The sequence below is a fragment of the Periplaneta americana genome, chromosome 16 (assembly GCF_040183065.1).
Source record: "Periplaneta americana isolate PAMFEO1 chromosome 16, P.americana_PAMFEO1_priV1, whole genome shotgun sequence".
Taxonomy (NCBI): domain Eukaryota; kingdom Metazoa; phylum Arthropoda; class Insecta; order Blattodea; family Blattidae; genus Periplaneta; species Periplaneta americana.
In genome coordinates, this window is record NC_091132.1 from 157,233,787 (window position 1) to 157,255,970 (window position 22,184).

The window sequence follows — 22,184 nt, forward strand, 5'->3', positions numbered from 1 at the left end:
CACATCTTATGCACGAATGTAAACTTCACAAAACGAGATTTAAATACCCTTTTATGTGGGATATTATTAGTTTTAAAGATATTCAGATGTTTATTTACTCTCCTGTAAAACGACTTTTTTTTTTTACATACGAGTTTGTTGTTCAACATCAACACGTGGCTACATTGTCTAACATGATACATCGTATGCAGTATGTTACAACGAATGGATTCATTATTCTGTGTAAAGAATAGCTATTTGTTAAAAGCGCCAAAATCACATTTTTTTTTTTTCGAAAAACACTTTCATAGCTTAGAATGTTTTTTGGGCATAGAGACATTGATTTATGTTATAAGGATCGACAAATGTCCACTGTAATTGGCAACTAGACGGCATTCAATACGGTATCGTAATTTTTGTTAAAAGAACAAAAGTGTATGACGTGCACTTTTAACAAACAAATTGCAGTTGGAAAATTATTTGTTGGCTAAACTTCAACAATTGAGGCTTGCGGTCATTGTTGCAGTACATGTGTTCCAGTGAATGCATAGCTTTATAAGACGTGTACCTGCTATTATGTTTAATATTTCATTGCAATGAATTCTGATAGTGAAGTAGACGCTGTAGTTGAAACTGATATTAAAAAAGGCAAGGGGCTTACAAATCCGGACATTACACACCTGAATAGTACTTCCAGACGAGCAGCAGCTACACAACTAGCTATTCATGTCACGAAGTGACAGAATCAGATGAAAAATCTATCAGAGGCCACAGTTTGAGCCTTGTTACAGATTTTGTGATTATCAAACGAGTTCTACCACTTTATTTATGACAAGTAGCGTCCAGAAGTTTTTATTGTCTTATACTTCATCATTGGCTTTACCACTCACATCTTTGTTTTACGTCATATTTCGCATTCATCTGTTGAACTGTCTAGTATTATCGCATATCCAGAAGGAAAACTTTGACTGAGAAAGAAAAAAAACTTAATCACGCAAATAAGGTAAAATCATACATTGACGTTAATGTTAAAGTATATTTTTATGACCAGATTGAACAGTGGACCCAACACTGATGTAAAAAAAAATCAAAAACATCAATATAATATCACAGTCTACTATATACAGTCACGAAGCTTGAGTTTTGAGGGTGCTAGAAACAATGGACTGTGACGGTACTATTTTCCATTGCCTGTAATGAGGCGATATTAGCAATCCTAGTGGTGAGCAACTATCTAATGTTTGCATATTTACTACGTATTGAGCTTCGCGACTGTATATACTAGACTATGATAATATTATATTATCACATTAAAAAAATTAATTTCAAATTCCTCTAAGTAATGATGAAATATTTTGTATATAATAATACGTATTAACAAATCTTGTCTTTCACACAAACTCATTTTTATTATATTTAAACAAAAAAAAAACCCTGTTAAGATACATTACTTGTTAAAAAGGCGTGTGTACAGCTAATTTAAGTGCCCCTAGTAAGGGCATGATTGATTATATTTCCAAATACACTTCTCACGAATGTGAGTTAAGTATACTATCTTAATTTGGATTATTCAGACAATTAATAAACTTAAATGATTAAGCAGGAAATAGTTTTTTGTCTCTCTTGTAAAATTTGTCTTCTGAACTTCGGCCCTTTGAACATTTAATGTATACTGGTAATGCTTTTAATTATAAATTTAATTTAGTGAAGTAAGAATACCTACTGAAGTTACAATATGTACATTCCTTTTATACACAATACAGAAAACAATCGTTTTCTTCTACATTGCTTAGTGACCATGAAGAAATTATGTCTCACAGAAGTACTTGATCGTCGTTTCATTCTGGATAAAGCGAGAATTAAAGACTTTAAGAGGGAAGAAACAATAACTACAAGAGTCTGTAGGACTGTATGTATTCTTACCTATAACACGCTATATATGAACATTCATACTATTTATGGATTATACACACAGGACAGCGGAATTCAACGACTTGTATTACGAGTAAAGTTACTTCGCTGAGCTCTGATAGTGACAACAATGTTACAGTAATTGCTGTGCAAAGAGGACGAGTCTTGTTACTTTTTACAGACGAAGTGTGGGTTTCAAAATACGAGAGATTAATTAAAAGTGTATTAGTATGAAACCATGTATTGTGGGTCCCTATCACCACGGCATGGCGCGTCCTCAGGTTGCGGATAGAGGAGACGGCCTCCAGATATGGAGGGTAGCTGCGAATATATTGAATAAGCAGTCGTGGACAGCCGATAAGGGGTGGTCCTCCAGCTTGGGGGTTGGGCGAAGGGCTAACAACCCATCACCGTAAAAAACAGCTTGTTACGTATCCCTATAATAAGAAACTTGGACTCTCACTCTGAGAGAGGAACATAGGTTCAGGGTGTTTGAGAATAAGGTGCTTAGGAAAATATTTGGGGCTAAGCGGGATGAAGTTACAGGAGAATGGAGAAAGTTACACAACACAGAACTGCACGCATTGTATTCTTCACCTGATATAATTAGGAACATTAAATCCAGACGTTTGGGATGGGCAGGGCATGTAGCACGTATGGGCGAATCCAGAAATGCATATAGAGTGTTAGTTGGGAGACCGGAGGGAAAAAGACCTTTAGGGAGGCCGAGACGTAGATGGGAGGATAATATTAAAATGGATTTGAGGGAGGTGGGGTATGATGATAGAAACTGGATTAATCTTGCACAGGATAGGGACCGCTGGCGGGCTTATGTGAGGGCGGCAATGAACCTTCGGGTTCCTTAAAAGCCATTTGTAAGTAAGTAAGTAAGTAAGTATTAGTATGAAAAGAGTATAACGTAACCATTGCCCACTGGAAGTCTTACCTCCATTGCGTCAGCGTTAGCACATGATTATAGGCTACAGCTATTGAGTCAAACTGGGTTCCATCTTATCACATCCATTACAACTAGAAAAACTATGTAAGAAAGGTAGCATTTGCTGATTTCAGGTGTTCGAATTGGTCTTTACACCACTGAGTTTAAAGATGTATGTGAAAGCAATGAGTTTATTATGTATAATTGAGGAGTTAATTGCAATCTGTAGCCCTCTGCTCTTTTCCATATCTTAAATACATTATAAAAGGACAGGCTGATATGAAGACTTGTGATGGTATCTTATTGACTGACATCAAAGAGTTCTTATGGAAATAATGAGATCCACACATAGCAATGAATGTTAGTTAATTTGAAAGAATCGATGTAAGGAACGTGATGTCATTGATGATTTTGTAAGGTAATGCGAACATTTTGGATACAGTCGCCATTTTTGTAAGAAATTTCATGGGAGTGAAATGAAATAATGTACCTATACAAATTCACATTATTTTAGAGGGCTAGGCCCACCAAGTCCAAAAGTATTATTTTATCAAGAAAACTTCCATACATCACATATCACAACATAATATAAAAAGCCATGACGACAGAAAAAAAGACTGTGATTTTCATAAAATTTCTAAATAAAATGGAGACTATATCACATTAATCAAACATAACCACCATGTAGGTTACAAAAACGTTCGCGACGTCTACAATAAAGTCCGACCATCTATTTTACACAACAAAAAATTATGCAAGATAAACAAGAAATAAAGTGTGTAATATTTCGCTCTTTCAATACTTCAAGTAATTGATAATACGGAAACAGTTAACAATAAAGATATAAAAATTATATGAACATTTATTAATAATTAACAATTTTATGAGTCAGTGGAAGTAAACGAAACAACCATTATTTAAATACGCAACGGGCCAAGTAACATGGGGCCTGGGAATATTTCCAATTTGTATCAAAAGACATGGCTAGGAACATCACTGTTATCAGATATAATAAAGTGCTATTAGGAAGCAATGCTTTCAGGTTTAACACCACTGAATGTCTGTACTATTTAGATCATCCTATTCACTTTCAGGATATTTGTAAACATTACAACTTATTTTGTACTGGTATCGTGATTTTATTGCAAAATAAATGATAGTGCACATAACCAATAAAAAAAAGGCAAAGATAGGGAAAGGCTATATGAACTCTGCCAGGAAAGAGATGCGTGATTCAATGAGAAAATTATTAACTTCGTTCAATTTCAAATAAAACTTCCTAGTAAATAATAGTTTCATTTAATACAGGAAATTGTTCACATAAGAAATTTACCAAATCGTGACATTTAAGGTAAGTAATCAAGATGTATAAAGAATAGGATGTTATTGTTCTTATAGTTCTACCTCACAGCCATGCAATTTACTGATGAAATTGACCAAAAATATCTGACTTCACAATTAAAGTAATGACTGATTAATAAAAAATTGACCATCTAAACGTTGGAAGTATCCGATTCGAGTTCTATGATTTTAAAACTGATTCTCAAGACATTCTTGTAACAAATGAACTTCTGATCTCGAAAGGTCAGTGAATCAGAATAAAGAAGGATAAATCCGTAGAAATTATTTTCACAACCATCGACGATTTTGAATAGTGGACAAAGAGTGGTTTTCAGGAAGAAATTGAACTTGAACAATATTTCCTCCAGCAGCCTTTAGTGGCATCAGCAGACTTTGAGCTGGAAAGAACAGGGCTTGCCACATATATGATGAATTACCCGAGTTATTATATCAAATGTGGCAGAAAATTGCTGCATTCATTAAAGCTTCACTTCTAGTAATTTATACTGCAATCCAGTCACAGTTCAGCACTGGCTACAGTGATCTGCATTGATGTTCATCGCTCTGCATTGCTTTGGCTTCGATTCACAAAAATGGTCGTTCATTTGGAAAAAGAGACGAATGATAAAACAATATAGCTTCTAAAATCGTGTATTCTGCAATTTCTCGCAAATAAATGATGAAACTGGAATTAATCGTGTTTGCATCCATCCTACCCTGTACAAGAGTAATTAAGTTAGACAGCAAAATCATTTTGACAGGAATTACATTTAGAAGGCTTGTCGACTGCGTGGAGTTGTTCATGCTTTCTTATATAACTCACATCGAAAAACACTTCTCACGATCATCGCTTTTGAAAGATATCGCGATTGTGTGCAGGTGTTGATGGCTCTTTACATTGCTCGTCGCCGAGATAGACGAGGATAATTACATTTGAAAGGTTCCTCGTCTGTGTGCCGGAGTTTGTTTTTCCAGCCACTGGATTGAAAAAAAAAATCAGGTTCGACGGTTATCTCGCCACTGTGCACACGTGCATCGCTTTTTAGCGTAAACTCCAAGAAACACCGGATTTCAATGGTTTCTCACCAAGGTGCACGAGTTCATGCCTTCTAAGATGAGTCGACATCGAGAAACACTTACCACAAACATCACATTTGAAAGTTTTCTCGCCTGTGTGAAGGCGTTCATGGCTTCTTAGGTGACTCGACTGCGAAAAACACTTACCGCAAACTTTACATTTGAAAGGTTTCTCGCCTGTGTGCACGAGTTCATGCCTTTTAAGATGGCTCGACACCGAAAAACATTTACCACAATCATCGCATTTGAAAGGTTTGTCACTAATGTGGACGAATTCATGCCTTCTAAGACGATTCGACACCGAGAAACACTTACCACAAACATCGCATTTGAAAGGTGTCTCACCAATGTGCAAGAGTTCATGCCTTTTAAGACTACTTGATACCGAGAAACACTTACCACAAACATCACATTTGAAAGGTTTTTCGCCTGTGTGAAGGCGTTCATGGATTCTGAGATGACTTGACTGCGTAAAACACTTACTGCAAACATCACATTTGAAAGGTTTCTCACCAATGTGCAGGCGTTCATGCCTTCTAAGGTCACTGGAAGCTGAGAAACACCACAAACATCACACCTGAAGGGTTTTTCTCCTGAGTGCAGAAGTTCATGTCTTTTTACTCTACTCGACTTCGAAAAACTTCTACCACAAATATCGCATTCGTAAGCATTCTTGACTACATGCTCACGTAAATGCGTCGTCGATTTTGCCGGACTGGAGACACATTCTTTCGACATTTCGAATTGCAATTGCTTCTTAACTTCATGAGTTTGTGCATGTTTTCGTGAGGAATCTGAATTCTTGGGAATCTCACACACGGTCTCGTTCTCTTCATGTGCAATACTGTGGAATTCTGATGATACAGACCTCTCTTTGGTAGCTGCAATCCTGACGAAAACATACTATCAGTCAATAGAACAGTTGCAACAAATGTACATTATACGTCAAACCTAAAGGAACCTATTTCACCAGAAGAAACGTTACCATTAGATATACAATGCTATAAATAAATTATGAGTTACGTTGGAAATATCAAAATTGTCTCAACATTCTAGTCTTAACCTATAGAACAATTTTATGTGGAAGATACCATGATTGCCAACTCTTAGTTGGTTGTTCTTTCTACTGAGAAATCTCTCTGTCTAAAGTCGCCTGCCACGTAGGGTTACTCTATTTTATTCTATATATAATTAAACGTAAGAAATTAATGTTTCCATGTCCTTAAAAGCAAGTGAAATTATGTTTACATGTTACATGATAAATAATTTATAGAATTAAATAATATGGATATAATAGAGAAGAATAAAAATAGTATTAGCCCTTCAAAATAAATCAGTGAGTAGGTCATTTTTCATATTAAATACAAGAAAAGATGTTTTTGATAAACATGCGAGAATAATAACAATTTACATTCTCAATTGAAAGAATTATATATATATATATATATATATATATATATATATATATTTTATGAGTATTACCATTAATCGAAGAGTAACGTACAAAGAATAGTAATTTACCATTGCTTTATCGTTTTTGGACATGAATGTCCTAGTTTGTGCGATTGCTTCCCAATTCGGATTTCAATGGTGTATAACTTCTGTTGTGGTTTATTTTTATGCCTTATACAACGTTAATATATAGTTTATTTTCTCACCTTCAAATTAAGTTAATTTTTCCATTGTTGCCATGCAGTGCAATATCTGTAGCTAAAAACCATCAAACTCCGCAATTATTTGCAAAGAATGTATGAAGTTACCAATATTTGCTGAACCAAATTCTTCATCAGATGCACGCAGTGAAAGTGCTTGAGCTGCGTGAAATTGCACAATGGCAGCAATTCTTTGAAGAATATTCAGCCAATATTTTTACGCGACTGAAAATATTTAAGCAGTTTTCTCTACACCCTTTCTACAATTTTCGCTCTAGATGTTCTTGTAAGTTATATTACAACGCTTTATCAACATCTTAGGCCATTTAGCGTCTGAATGGGATGAAAACGATGATGCTGGTGAAACGTATCCGAGGTCCAACACCGAAAATTATCCAGCATTTGCTAATATTGGGTTAAGGGAAAATCCCGGAAAAATTCTCAACCAGGTAACTTGCTCCGACCGGGAATCGAACCCGGGCCATCTGGTTTCGGGTCCAGACGCGCTAACCGTTACTCCACAGGTGTGGAGTCGCTCTAGATAGAAGTGGAATTATGGCAGTTCCGTGTTGAGATGAGTTTTGGTGCTCACTAACACGCACATTTGCAGTCTTCCATTCAATGAACCCGGAATTTGAGAAGTGAGGCTTGTTTTCACCGACTAGCCTACAAGACTCTCAAATAACCGCACCCCTGCTTTCGGAATACACTAGCCATTCTCGCGGCACTCATCGTCTGTAAATGTGTCTTTTTATATCGTTGTCTTTTCGTTTTGACATTTCGACTTTATATTATACTACTCTTCGATAATTCCTTTACTATACTGCTTTGGCGAAACATTAGTTTCGGATAGCTTTGGATGTTATGGACGACGGTTCTTCAAAGTATGTTGTGGTTTTTGAGACCCAAAATTAAAATATGTACTAATGTTCGGCACTTTTACAAATTTCTCTTTATTTCTTTCAACTCGCTGTTTTCCTATTTTAAGAACCTGGCCCCACTTAATTTTCTTTTTTCACTCATAGTAAATATCAAAACGGCCCGAAACAAAGAAAATATAATTCACTGATACCACACAACCTGCTACAGAACTATGCCGTGAAGGAAAAGAAAAATTGTTTATTATGAAAACTGTACAACACACATGAACTGTGAATGTACATCGTTACACTGCACAAATTCACCATTACTTAAGAATTAAATTAATGACTGCTACCAACCGATTGGAAGTTTGGAACGTCGGCAGTTTTCAGTCCACAATAACACACGAAATACGAGTATAAAGTAATTGGAATACTTATACACGTTTGATTCATACATTTCCATACTGCTCTAATTAATATGGTTTAAATATTTTGATTAATTTTTTTAAGTAGTGGAGAATAATAAACAAAAGAACATGTGACACGAATGTCCTAATTACCAATCACTTTGTCAAATCACTACATCAAGGTCCGTCGAAAACAGCAACATCTAGAGATCTTGCACTACACAACAATGCACAGACACCTCACCAGGTTTGAGCTAGCTGTAAGCATCTTTCGGAAACTGATTGAAGTCCAAAAGCTTTCCCTAGTTATTAGGCCTACATAGTGGAATACAACAATAATTTGGCATATATAAAGCTATTTTTAAGAGCTTTTAAAATACCATTACACTACGTAAATCATCAATATTTATACAATGGAAAAAAAAAAATTGCACATGCAAAGCGCATCCCTATACTTACACGCACGCAATCTGTTGGTGGTAGTTCATAGATACAGCCATTCTGAAGCTGCTTCTAGCCAGTTAACGAAGGGATGTTTCAAACCCAATGAACTCTCTACATAAACTCGCACACCACACTCACCATTCCGTGAAAATCTCGTTGTCCTCTGCTGTTCCTTCCACCCTTGGCTCCTCATTCACTGTGTCCAAGTCACTCTGCTCTTCCAAACACAGAGCAAATAAAACAGAAAGATAGCACAATTTACATGAACAAACCTGAAACGATTCTGTATGCCACAGAAGTGCATATAAGTCGTATTAGGCCACTAGAAGTTTAGTTAACAGATGACTATTCCTAGGGCAGATATTTCATGGGGTAATTGTTTTCCTTATAGAACACCGTTTTTCAACCTTTAACTGTAAAACTCGTTTCAACACGTTACTCCAAGAAAGCCATCTTCCGTGTGATAAAGAGTGCTTTCATATAACGAAAATTTTGCTGAAAATACGAGTTTGCAGTGTCCTTCCTTTAATAGAATTTACAACTTTGTATTGAACCATTACCACAGCGCCATGGTGGTAATGGCGAGAAGTACTAGAAATGATGCTTACCAAACATTTCATGTAATTGTTGCTCCATATATCATTCAATTTGGTCAAATTTTGGGTGGTATCCACTGATATTGAGTAAAATTATAATTATTTTCGATCTTACAAGGATTTATATATTTCGAATGTGATTTACTACCAGTACGGCCAGGGTCGCTAAAGAAAGTCTCGACCAAAGGTGGGTCGCACTTTCATAAAGTTTGAGAACCACTGCTCTAAACTGTATTGAAAGTAAATGCACTTCACAGACAGAATAAGAGTAAATAAAATGAACAACAGTTTCATGCATGATGTTCCTGTTCGAATGCATCAGACTAATTTCCAAAATTTAGAATCCACTCTAAGAAAGTCCCATAATTTAACGTAAAGTTACAAAATATCTTTCCTCTATGGGCAACATAATGTCCTACAAAGGATATACTACAAATACATAAATACTTAAAGTGTGAAAAAGGAATGAAGAAAGGTGATAATGTTTGTACCCACATCTAAAGTAAATTCAGTTATTTGGAAAATGTAAAAAAGATTGAGAATTTTAGACAGAAACACGGGGAAAACAAACAGGAAGAATGTTCTTAAGCACGACACATCACCGAAGAAAACTGGAACTCTTTATGTCTAGTCATTTAAAAACTGACATATTGTGGTTTTTACTTTATGTTTCTCTACCCGTATTAATATTAAATGCACTTCACTATTAAAATAACAGTAAATTAAACAAACAATTGATTTCATGTATGCTGTAGCTGTCAGTATGTATCAGGAGAGTAAGGAAAATTTAGAAGCTATTCTGTAATTCACTCAAAATAAGCTCCATAATTTATCTTAAATTGTCAAAATATTTTTCCTCTAAGGGCAACATAACGTTCTGCAAAGGACATACTGGAAATCATAAATGCTTAAAAACAATGGGTGAAAAACAAATGAAGACAAGTGATAATGTTTGTACCTACATCTAAAGCAAAATCAATTATTTGAAAACTGTAAAAGGTATTGAGATTTTTTGGCAAAGACACAGAGAAAACAAGAACATCGCTTGTTCTCAAGTATGACATACAGTGACAGAGTTTTGTTTAGCTGCGTGGTTTTCATTTAGCAGTCGCCCGCCGCTAGGAGCTTACCTGCGGCCAAGCGACCACCAGGTCACTCGGCACTGAAACATTTAATATAGGAATTTGTACCTACTCAGCTCAAAGTAGGTATTGAAAAAAGTCCCCCACCAACTGCTACACACTGTTGGCACCTTCTTATGATATTGTTAATTACTTTGGGAATTCTGCTTAACTGATTGATTCGATTTCAGCTCTTATATAGTTTTTAAGCAAATTTATTGTATGCGAGTTTTTCATATCAACCTTATTTTTGCGGGGTGTGATCTAATCTATGTTCTACCCCGTCTAATATTTCTTCTGTAAGAATATGTCTCCTCCGTATTTTATTATCATTTACTGAACCTGACTGTCTGAATTTTTTGGCTAACCTTCTTGTAGTGGCATTAGGCACGGGTCTATTTGGAAATTTGTTATGGAAGTTCTGTCGTGTTCTCGAACAAGATTTTCTATATTTTATGTACGTAGTAAACATATGCACACGTTCACGCAATGAAAATCGCATTGCAACAACGCCGAACACACACACATGCAACACAACACGACTCATTCAACCTTCACGCACGAGTGCAGATGATAAACTAATTCGCAACTGTTACTCTATGGCGCGGCGTTCGTTAGTGGAAGCAGGCGGGAAACACACTAACTGCGCGGGCAATAAAACCCCGCGGCGTAACAAAACAGTGTGACAGTATTTTCAAACACACTGTGAGAATGTGTTTCTTGGCAACCATTAAGAGTGTGAGTGTAACAAGAAATTTCGATCTCATATTTAAACATAAAACGAGATAACGGATCAACATTAGAGTGATGAGATTTTGTTGTCTCTGTCACAGAGTGAAAGGTATTGCATGTACTTTTGTAAAGAGGCAATATCAGTTTTTATCAAAATACAAGATAAACACTGGAAGAAGTACAAAAAGTGCATTCCTTGTGTTCCACTCACCTCTGGTTCTCGTTTGACCACAGGGAACGAAATTGGCACCGGATCTTCTTCAACTTTTATGTCAGATATGAGATCAGAGCTCTGGTCCTCATATTCCTCCTTTATACCAGTCACACGCGGATCCAAGAAATTCCGTTCCTGCAGTACAATCAAACGTCTTAAATGACCAATTTATTACAGGGTGTTAGAAGACGACTTCTAACGTTACAAGCTGCTCTCTGTGTGTTTTATGCCATAGCTAGACTACAACCCGCAACATTATGATGAATAAGGATAGGATTCATATGCAAAAGCAAATTTTGTCATGCAAAAACAATATTATACGTTATAAACTAGGATTTCCAGACATACTGGACAAAAATACGGGACAAGTATGCGCACCCATCAAATATGTCAATCTTTCAAAGTGTGTGTGTAGTAACTTTTACTACACAAACACTTTACTAACTAAGAGTAAGTAAGCAAATAGTAAACAAAATTGTGACGGAGCATATTTGCATTAAGATTAAGCTTCTTTATGTAAGTTGCCTTCAAATTGCTTTTACTAAGTTATTGTAGAAATAGCTACAAAATACTCTACTCACGTGATAATAATCTTAGAAATCAAACCGCCTTATCCTTCAACATTTCTCTGAAGAATTAATTTCACTTAACAATTGTTTATTTTGAAGAATCACATCACGAAAAGCAAAACAATCCTCACTGTAGAATGATTTTACAATAAGCATTGATTTTACTGTTTTTAGGAACTATTTTTCTCATCAGTCCATAGAGCGTTCAAGCGAGAAAATAATCTTCCGACACACGAATTTGTTCCAGGGATACACATAATGAACTCCATTACCCTCTTCAGATTTGAGAGTTCTCCTTCAGTACTTTGGTGTTGCCACCTTGAGAAATTAATAACTCGCAATAATTGTTTCATAATAGCCCATCTGCAATGCAATGATGAAGTGTGATATTTGTCATTTGTAATATACAATAGACACTTTTTCTTAGTTTAGAACTCTAAAATACGAGACGGAAAGCTGCCCCCATGACTTTTCTAGGGACAACGGGACGCAATAGTAAAAAACGGGACGATCCCGTATTTTGCGGGACGTTCATTCATTCATTTATTTTATTCCATAGATCTTACATGAGCAATGAAGCTTTAAGATGTGGAACAAGTCAAAATTTTACAATATTACAATTACAATTTTTACAAATTTATACAGTTCTACAATTTAGTAATTTGCTACAATTTTTACAATTTTGTGCAATTTTTTTACAATATTTTGCCGAGATGTAGTGAGATGAGGTGAGGTCCGAGGATTCGCCAAAATATTACCCGGCATTTGCCTTTTGGTTGGGGAAAACCCCGGAAAAACCCAACGAGGTAATCAAATCAAAGGGGTCTGGGAACCCTATTATAAATGTGTGATGATGAACACGAAATATTAACCCTATAAATTTTTTGCTTAATTCTATCATTCCTGCATATAAAATATTACTGTGCATATGTTGTAGCATGTTTTCAAGTTCGAGTTGTATTAACCCCAAAATTTGCATAGGTTTGTAAAAGAAGTAACAAGATTCTGGATTGTTTTGTTGTCACCACGTCATAATTAATATCTTTTCGTTGACTCTACTGCATGGCTAGAAATCCCTTGTGTATCAAGTGAAGCTGTTGGAAAACTAAAAGCTCCAATTCGTGCTTTACTTCCATTGAACTACTTAGCAAATTCTTTTCGCAATCCCTACCTTGATATTTACAGCGAAACTGACATGATCGCCTTAATCTGGGTTTACAGACCTCAAGTTCCATAATATCCCAAAATGTTCAGTAGAGCATACTCTATTTGTTGTTTAATTCTTGCAATCTGTTACTCAATCCCCCAGTACATGGAGACACCCTAATTTACAACTTGCTTTGGTTTTCCTACCAATTTAGATCTAGAATATTTAATTTTTCCGATTTTGCATAAAGTTTAGATTTTCGTACATTAATATTGATTTCTATACAGTTTATCTTCGTAAACTATGCTGTATGCTCTTTTATTTTCCTAACTGTTGTTGTGTACGAGTTTAGGATAATCATTTCTTTCTTTCCTCATTGAATATCGCTGAATCAATCCATTTCTGTAGTTTATAAATCAAACTGTGGTGAACAAAGCTGGAGGCGAAATGTCCCGATTGTGGTGGCTTCTTTCATTACGAGAAGGGTATCAACATTCATATCAGTGATTCACACCCTGATATACACTGGACGAAGACAGCAGGTAAGTACTGCAACTCTTCATAGAATTATTGCTCACTGAACTACGCCATGATTTCAGCGCGAGATTTGAGATTTTCGAAAGTTTCGAAACCCATTTCGAGTAGTCGAAATTCCCTAGTCAGTAACGGCAGCAGATGTAACTGGGTTGTCAATTTTTGGCCTTGAGATTAGAAATCTCAAAAATGAACTTTTTGATCTCCAGCAGGTTCAGAACTAGAAGGTGTTTTTCAAGAGAAACAAAAAACAAATTCAGTATTAATAGTTTTGGAATACAGTTCTAGAAAAAATAGTTCCAAAACTTGGTATCGTGTGCATATAAAATGTTGTGTCTTTTTGGGTCAACGTATATTTGTGAATTGACTTTCAGCAAGATAAAGTTCATCAATGATAAACATGGATCTTGTCTGACCAATGTGAACTTGGAAACCTGCTGATGATATCTGTCACCAAATCAACCAGGTCGTATTGACAAAATTGTACAGGAGAGTAGCAAAGTTTGACCTTCAACTTCACAGCAGTAATCTACATAACTGTACGTTATCTCAAAATTATGTAGTAGTAGTAATAATAATAATAATAATAATAATAATAATAATAATAATAATAATGATGATGATGATAATAATAATAATAACAATAATAATAATATATGGTGTGTGGATAAGCTTCAGGGCTTCTACCGCGTTGTCTTGGTGTTGGTGGCTGACGTTTTGACCGCTGTGTTGTGATCATCTTCAGAGCAGTTGTTGGATAAGGAAATAGTCTGCGAGCTCGTATATATATAGTAGTCTCCATGGGGGGAGTACTTGCGGTGATAGGTCGTAGGTTGTCCTTCTGGCATCTCATTTGTCCTATGTTGTCCAATCCGGTTGAGGTCTGTATGAAGGGGAGTATTCATATTAAACACTAGCCCTCATAAGGTCCGAGAGAGTGACCTTGATACCGTGCCCGATGTCCGAATGAAGGGGGGGGGGGCGCCGCGTACATGTGGCGACCTGGTTTCTCGTTCCTAAGTATAAGTCGTAGGTTCTCCTTCTGGCATCTCATTGGTCCTACGTTGTCCAATCCGGTTGAGGTCTGATCACATTCCGTCCCCTCCAATATGTGGTATAGTCGGAGGCACCGATTTTGGCAAGTGACCTCGATGACATTTCCAGTAGGCGAGCCAATATTGTTTGTGTAAGCTGCGAGAATGAGATGCGATAACATTCTGAGTCGTTCATATTTTCATAACAGCAGCTCATATCAATTATCCTTATTATGAAACACACCACGGTACAGTCCTAATCAAAGAATACCTTTAATAAATGTAAATGACTTCCGTTCGCAATGATTTTACAATACGTCTCCCACATTTTCTAAATTAAATTAATTCTTAATTAAAAGGAAAAAGCACTGCATTGCGCATATATATATATATATATATATATATATATATATATATATATATATATAATCCTACCCTTATCAGATCATTATACAAGATTAGTCCAGTAATAATCTAGGGCTCGTCTACTGGTGGTGCGACAATTCAAGTTAATAAAATTACGATTCTTCTTAAGAATCAAAATATAATTTGGTTAATTGGGTAAAATTGCATGCTGCGGAAGTTAGATTTAAATAAGAGTATAATAAATAGGATTGTAATGGATATTACAAGGGCAATAATTTCTTCACACGCACATTGTGAATAAAACAGAGAAGAAAGCATTTTAAAATATTCGAAATCGTACAAAATATCGGCGAAACCAATTTTCCCTGCACAAATTGCACCAATTGAAAAATATAATTACCATTCACAATAAATACTGTATTTTATAGATTCTAAAAAGTTGTTTATTAATCTAGAGGTATTGGCTGATGACTATACTAAATTCCAGCACAACATTCATTCAGAATATGTAGAAATTACACTTTGGATTTTACTAAATGTATAGGCCTACTATCAAAAGGTGTTACATACCCCCTTAAATACTGTACATGTGTTACCTGTGCGATATCCGATGTTTAATTTGTTTTTAAATATAATTCATAGTACTAAAACTGCCATATTGACTTCGCACAAATTGTATTATTCGTAATTTTCGTCTCGAAAACTCCTAAGATATCTAATTTAATTTTTCACCCATTTTTGTCCCTCTCCACCACTTTAGGGACAAAGTCGGACTAAATAATACCTTATTCGTATTCTGTGATCGCAAAGATCCCCAGATATCGACTTTCACCGAGATCGAATGACATGAGATTTCTCCTCCCTTCTGCCTTTTCATCAGTACCTTACGATATGGTATTTAAAAAATCTAAGAATGTTTAACCAATATTGTAGAGAGTAACCTTCATTTTAAATTTTACGTCTCTAGTTAAAAATAGTTTAGTGAATTTTTAAAATCGTCGACTTCTTTCTCTCTCCTCTCTGCTCGGAAGTAAAAAAAAAAAAAAAGAAAAAAAAAAAACTGAAGTTATTTCAAGGGAGTAGCCTACATGAATTTGAATTTTTTTACTTTCCTTATACATTTTAGAAACAATTCTGAGAGATGAGATGAATAGTCTAACCCAATTTTATGAGTGAATCTCTGTTTTAAATTTAAAGGCTGCATGTCTGCTGGTTAAAAAAAAATAAATCGGTATAATTATTTTGATCATTACTGCCTCCCATTTTCCATCCCTTAATGTTCGTATTTCGTAAAACTCAGTCTTATCTATTGACTAAGGATTAAAATATTTCCATATATATATATATATATATATATATATATATATATATATATATATATATATGTATATATAAAACAGATTATATTTCCATTTAGTACAATATTCTGGTCACGAGACATAATAATATACTTTGTCTTTCGGGATTTACTACCAAACCTATCGCTTTATTTGCTTCAAGTAAAATTTCCGTGTTTTCCCTAATCGTTTGTGGAGTTTTTCCTAACATATTCACGTCATTCGCATAGACAAAAAGCTGATGTAACCCGTTCAATTCCAAACCCTCTCTGTTATCCTGAACTTTCCTAAAGGCATATTCTAGAGCGTCGTTAAAAAGTAAAGGTGATAGTGCATTTCCTTGCTTTAGCCCGCAGTGAATTGGAAAAGCATCAGATAGAAACTGGCCTATAAGTACTCTGCTGTAAGTTTCACTGAGACACATTTTAATTAATCGAACAAGTTTCTTGGGAATACCAAAGCCACATATAGACTACTGTAATATTTGTTTAGTTTTTGGAGGTGACTGTCCAGAGTGCACAAATACTCGGGGGGGCGTGCATGTTTACTCTTATGTCCTACCCATTCCACTGCGACAGAGATAACAGCCGATCTTGCAGCGGAGAGGAACTCGCTCTCCAGTTCACATTAAGAAAATCCATCTGCCAAAATCCCTGGCGCGACCTATACCTAAGAGGTTACGTCCATTTTCGGCTTTTCCCCTTCAAAATTTTCTAGAACTCCTTCAGTGGAGCAGCGTAAACCGGAGTGAGACTAGTGGCCAACAGGCTTGGAGTTCACATATTTAGTTTCTTACAGCCCCCAACCCCTTGCAAGGACGCGTTTTGCGTACCTTTTAAATTTGTCCTGCCAATTCTCCTCTCTTTTTCGATTTTTTCGATATTTCCTTACCCAACAACTGCTCTGAAGATGACCACAACACAGCGGTCGAAACGTCAGCCACCAACACAAAGACAACGCGGTAGAAGCCCTGAAGCTTATCCACACACCATGTACACCAGCCGCGGAAGCCAACGCGAACAATAACAATATATGCCTAAAACAGATAACTATTAATATAAAATCAATGACAGTAATCAGTAATGAATGTGTTTATCCATAAATGTAATAAGGCTGCGTGTTATCCAGTTTGGATACTGTGAAATTTGGCGTGGCTCTCCGACAGAGGTTGTTTCTCTTGTAATTTCTAGAGAGTACCAATTCTCTAGATGGACAATGGCTATAAGTAATCAGGATAACTCCTGAGTGTTTTATAGTTCGTTATTTTACCACGCTTTATCAACATCTAAAGTTATTTAGCGTATAAATGAGATGAAGTTGATAATGTCGGTGAAAGGAGTCCGAGATCCAGCACCGAAAGTTACACAGCATTTGCTCATATTGGGGGGGGTTGAAGGAAACCTAAAAAAAAAAAATTATCCTGGTAACTAGTCCCATGCAGCCATAAAGATGGTGCTTTTAGTGAATATTTAATAATAACAAAAATAAAAAAAAATGCTGATAAATTAATATTGCATTATTATCGATATACATATCTGATGTCAGTAGAAAATTGCGTGAGTCATCTATTTGTTATATTTTGTACTTATTGATACCTGATAATGTTACGAAATTAAAGTACCCTGTACGAGACATAGCCTACTTAGGACTACTGTCGGTGACTCAGGAGAAGACAGAGCGGACTGAGGAGGAAGGGATGTGAACAGATAAAGTACGCCAAAACGAGCAATATTTGTACTGCAGTAAGCGGAAACATTAGGTCTCTTTCTGTTCAACTTAGCTTTAATTTCCAAACGCATTGTTAATCATGTTTCCTGTACCAGTAATAACATGGCTACTGGGATGCTTATCTGAGCGATGTTTATAATAATCAACAGCGATAGTCAAAAAGGTCACATTCTTTCCGCTCGTCTTCTTCTGAGTAACGGACAGTACCTGGTTAACTGAAGTATCAACAATAATTGGTCTAGCTAATTATTCACTAAGCAATAACAAAACTTTATTTTAAAATACATGGGTACTACTTAATTATTTGTAATAAGTGCAGCAAAGTGCACGGGTATGGCTACGCATTAATAAAATTAAAATGACGTCCAAATGAATGTAATTATACGTAAATAGAAATGTAATCACAACAGTTCACGAACTACTGATATACCCAAATATCATACACATCCGATATTACATAGATTTTAAAGCGTGTATAAATAAACTTAACATTTTAACAACTCGGAACACATCTTCATCGATAGTTTCTATCAGTATGATTCAGAACTGAGAAATGCAGTAAGAGTTGTTATATTTCGGTTTGATACCCTAAATCTTTATGAAGCAATTGCGCTAAGATGTGCAAGTAGACCTAAAACAAAATTAATCATTTGAAACCGTAAAAGACCGCACAGATTGAGAATTTTAGACAAAAATACAGAGATAACAAAAGAAAATCGAGTCCATAAGTATAACAACACATTATCAACTACACTGTGAAAACGTGTAGCTTGGCAACATAACAAGTAAGTGTAACTAGAAAATTTCGTTTTCAAACTTGAAACATGAAACCAAGTAACAATTCAACAATAGATTTCTCTGCAACATGATAGAACTTGCAATAGTAAATATTGATGATATATATTCTATCTGTATCATAGAGTGCAAGGCACTTCAAATACTGTTGTAAAGAGGTAATGTCCTTAGAATCAAAATATAAGGTAAATACTTGAAGAACAAGCAGTGCATTCCTTATGCTTTACTCACCTCAGGTTCACGTTTCAATACAACGGACGATATTGGCACGGGATCTTCCTCAAATTTCACCTCAGATGTGAAGGCATGTCCCTGGCCCACATATTCCTCGGAGTAATAAGACATCATTTCGTAGGTCTATGTCTGACGGTCGTTAAATTGTTTCCTGCACTACCTCCATTATATTATACGGTCAGGTCACGGCTGACTAAATCCCTTTCCAAATCATTTTCATTTATTGCATCTAATGAAATTAAAACGGTACAAAAATCTTCATAAAACGTGTCAACATCAATATTGAGATGAAGATCATTAGGACCAATCAGATGCCAGAAGGAGAACCTACGACCTATACAGATGCCTCAAACTAGGAAGCTGCCTGGAGAGGGGAAGTAGTAGAGCTAATGGAGGGGGCCCACCTAGACTCCGATACCCAGGTATAGTCATATATCTGAAAAGTTGACCTCTTGACAATGTATTCAAGATGTACCCTCCCTATGCAGCCTTCTCAACTGTTATTAGAACTGAGCTGTACCGTTCTAGTCCACAGTGCACAGCAGTAGGCGGACAGTGGTAGGGGAGAAGTGCTGTATGCGCCTGCGCGAACGAGACAGCTTGCTAGTTTGAGGCATCTGTACTTAGGAACGAGAAACCAGGTCGTCCCCCGAAATGAGTGAAGTTTTCAAACACAAAACAGGCCTTTTTCTAAAATTGGGAATTCAAAATCATACATTTACAAGTTGTAGGCTAGGTGTGTAATATTATGTGACAGGTCAGGTTAAGTGTGTAGGGAAGGAGGCATGTTTGTACAGTCTTTCCATTTACATTATTTATTCAATCCATTATCGGTTTTTTTAAATATTTAAATGGCAAATATATATAAACATCTCAGAAATTTATATTTGCAGAAATCACATACAGGACTTCAATTTCAAAACTTGACAGTCTCAATAACTAATTATTTAAATTGAAAAAAAAAAAAACACGCCAATATAGATATTGAGGGGGAAGTCACAAACCAGGCTTAATTGCATTTCAAATTTCACCCTACGTTCCAGCTGCCGACACTTTGAAATTTCAAATATCACAACTATAATTTTATGCTTATATCTGAAAGAGCGTTCAATTGTTTACACCTCATTCCTGGTATACGTTTTCCTTGCTCCTTCCTGAATAACTTCATTTTATAATCCATTTGTTTTTTCTACTTGGTCAATTTATGACGCTTTATCAAGTGTTACAGTTATCTAGCATCTGAGTAATATCAAACCAGGGTCCATGACCGAAAATTCTTGCTTGTCCTTCTCTCTCTCTCTCTCTCTCTCTCTATATATATATATATATATATATATATATATATATATATATATCCTGAAAGGAATATAATGTCATTAATAAATTCGTTATACTAAACTTTAAATAGGTTTTCATAGTAATGTTAAGCTACTGTTGTGGAGCTGTTCTTAATAATAATCCGTGGCGCTACACCCCGTGAAGGGCCTAGATGATAGATTCAATGTGTTCTAATGTGTCACATTCGCCCCTATTATTATGTGAGAGGTGTTGGCGACACTGAAATTATCTTTATTCTCTCTCTCAAAGTACAGAACATTTAGGAACTAAGGCGGTGTTCTTCATTCACGCAGGACAAATTTGGTATTCAAGTAAGAATATGTAATTGGGGCGAGTCGGGTAGTCATACATACAACTCTGAAAGTGAGCACATCCGATTTCCACTATTCCACACTAAAAATTCTACGCAATTTCTCCAAGGTAATTGACATTGGCAGTGATACAAGTGTGCAATATTCGTTTACAGTGGAGGGTGGATGCTCTATCTTGAATCTTTTAATCAGCAATATTCGCAGAAAACTAATAATACTTACTTGCTGGCTTTTAAGGAATCCGGAGGTTCATTGCCGCCCTCATAATATATTATAAGCTCGCTATTGGTCCCTATCCTGAGCAAGATTAATCCAGTCTCTATTATATCCCACCTCCATCAAATCCATTTTAATATTACATTCCCATCTACGTCTCAGCCTCCCTAAAGGTCTTTTTCCCCTCCAGCCTCCCCACTCTATATGTATTTCTGGATTCGCCCATACGTGCTACATGCCGTGCCCATTTCAAACGTCTGGATTTAATGTTCCTAATTATGTCAGGTGAAGAATACAATGCGTGAAAACTAATAATACTAAAAATCAACGAGCTAGATACTATAGAGAGGCTAAAGACTTCTGAAAGTTGAAGACAATTGAACATTGGTCCACCATATTTTGGTTAGTCAAAACAAAGGGGCGTGGCTCGGATGTTGTAGGAAAAGACTGTGATGAAGTTAGTATTATTGTGAATTGAGTTACATATTAAGACTATGTTAATAAGAGAAAAGTAAAATACACACAAAACTTTACGTTTTATAACAGCTGTAGGCCTATGTTTTTATTACTGTCACTAAATATAGCCCAGATATTAAATGACAAGCTATACTCAATGCAACCAAAGCAAAGCACCTAAACACGGATGAATGTATTCGGCAGAAGAAAAATAAATAATTTTTTGACTTCGTCACAAATTTAATGACCTTACAGTTAATCTAACCTAATATGAAATCATGTAATTCAGTGCTCACCAGGTGATTTCAAGAGAGACGACATATGTAACTAATAGGAGTAAAATATCGGAAAGGTAGTGGCGAAAATTAAAAAAAAAAAATCCAATAATTAAGTTATTGAGAAAAATTCATTTAAAATTGGAATTAACACAGACAACTTTTGAAAACTGCAATTATTAAAACTACAAATAACCTCTTAGCATGCAACATAATAATTAAAGAATGACACTAATAGAAAGTTACTCGTGATCATAACTCACCACATTTATTAAAACGATAAGATACATACGATTAACATGTTATCAGAAACAACAGGAGCCACAGCTAGCTACACTTCTTTTCGCGTGATGGAGACATCGTGTAGTCTAATATAATTTGAAACAAATATTGATCTCACACGTGTCTCGCAACTAAGCAGAGGCTTTTTTAGAATAAAACTGTTCTTACATTATTTTGAACAATAATGACAAATTGTGTGTGATGCAAGTGCTAACTATCCCCTGTGTTAACAAAAAGTGCCCTACGCATTAATAAAAATAAAATTGGAGTAGGCCCTATAAACACAAT

The 22,184-nt window shown here is 35.7% G+C and overlaps 1 protein-coding gene across 4 annotated transcripts in view; it reads right to left on the reverse strand.

Annotated features, from left to right (window-relative positions):
• Positions 1 to 3,275: 3,275 nt before the first annotated feature.
• Positions 3,276 to 22,184, reverse strand: part of LOC138691536 (zinc finger protein 664-like) — a 36,065-nt gene continuing 17,156 nt past the window's right edge. The window contains exons 1-4 of one of the 4 annotated variants that reach the window (XM_069813575.1): positions 19,016 to 19,229; positions 11,272 to 11,409; positions 8,750 to 8,823; positions 3,276 to 6,134 (exon numbers count right to left, since the gene is read on the reverse strand). In XM_069813575.1, the coding sequence (XP_069669676.1) occupies positions 5,363 to 6,134; positions 8,750 to 8,823; positions 11,272 to 11,409; positions 19,016 to 19,132 (1,101 nt within the window). In that variant the 5' untranslated portion in view covers positions 19,133 to 19,229 and the 3' untranslated portion in view covers positions 3,276 to 5,362. Of the gene's footprint in view, positions 6,135 to 8,749; positions 8,829 to 11,271; positions 11,410 to 19,015; positions 19,230 to 22,184 lie in introns of those variants that run through there. The other 3 variants (XM_069813572.1, XM_069813573.1, XM_069813574.1) reach the window with 3 other exon arrangements.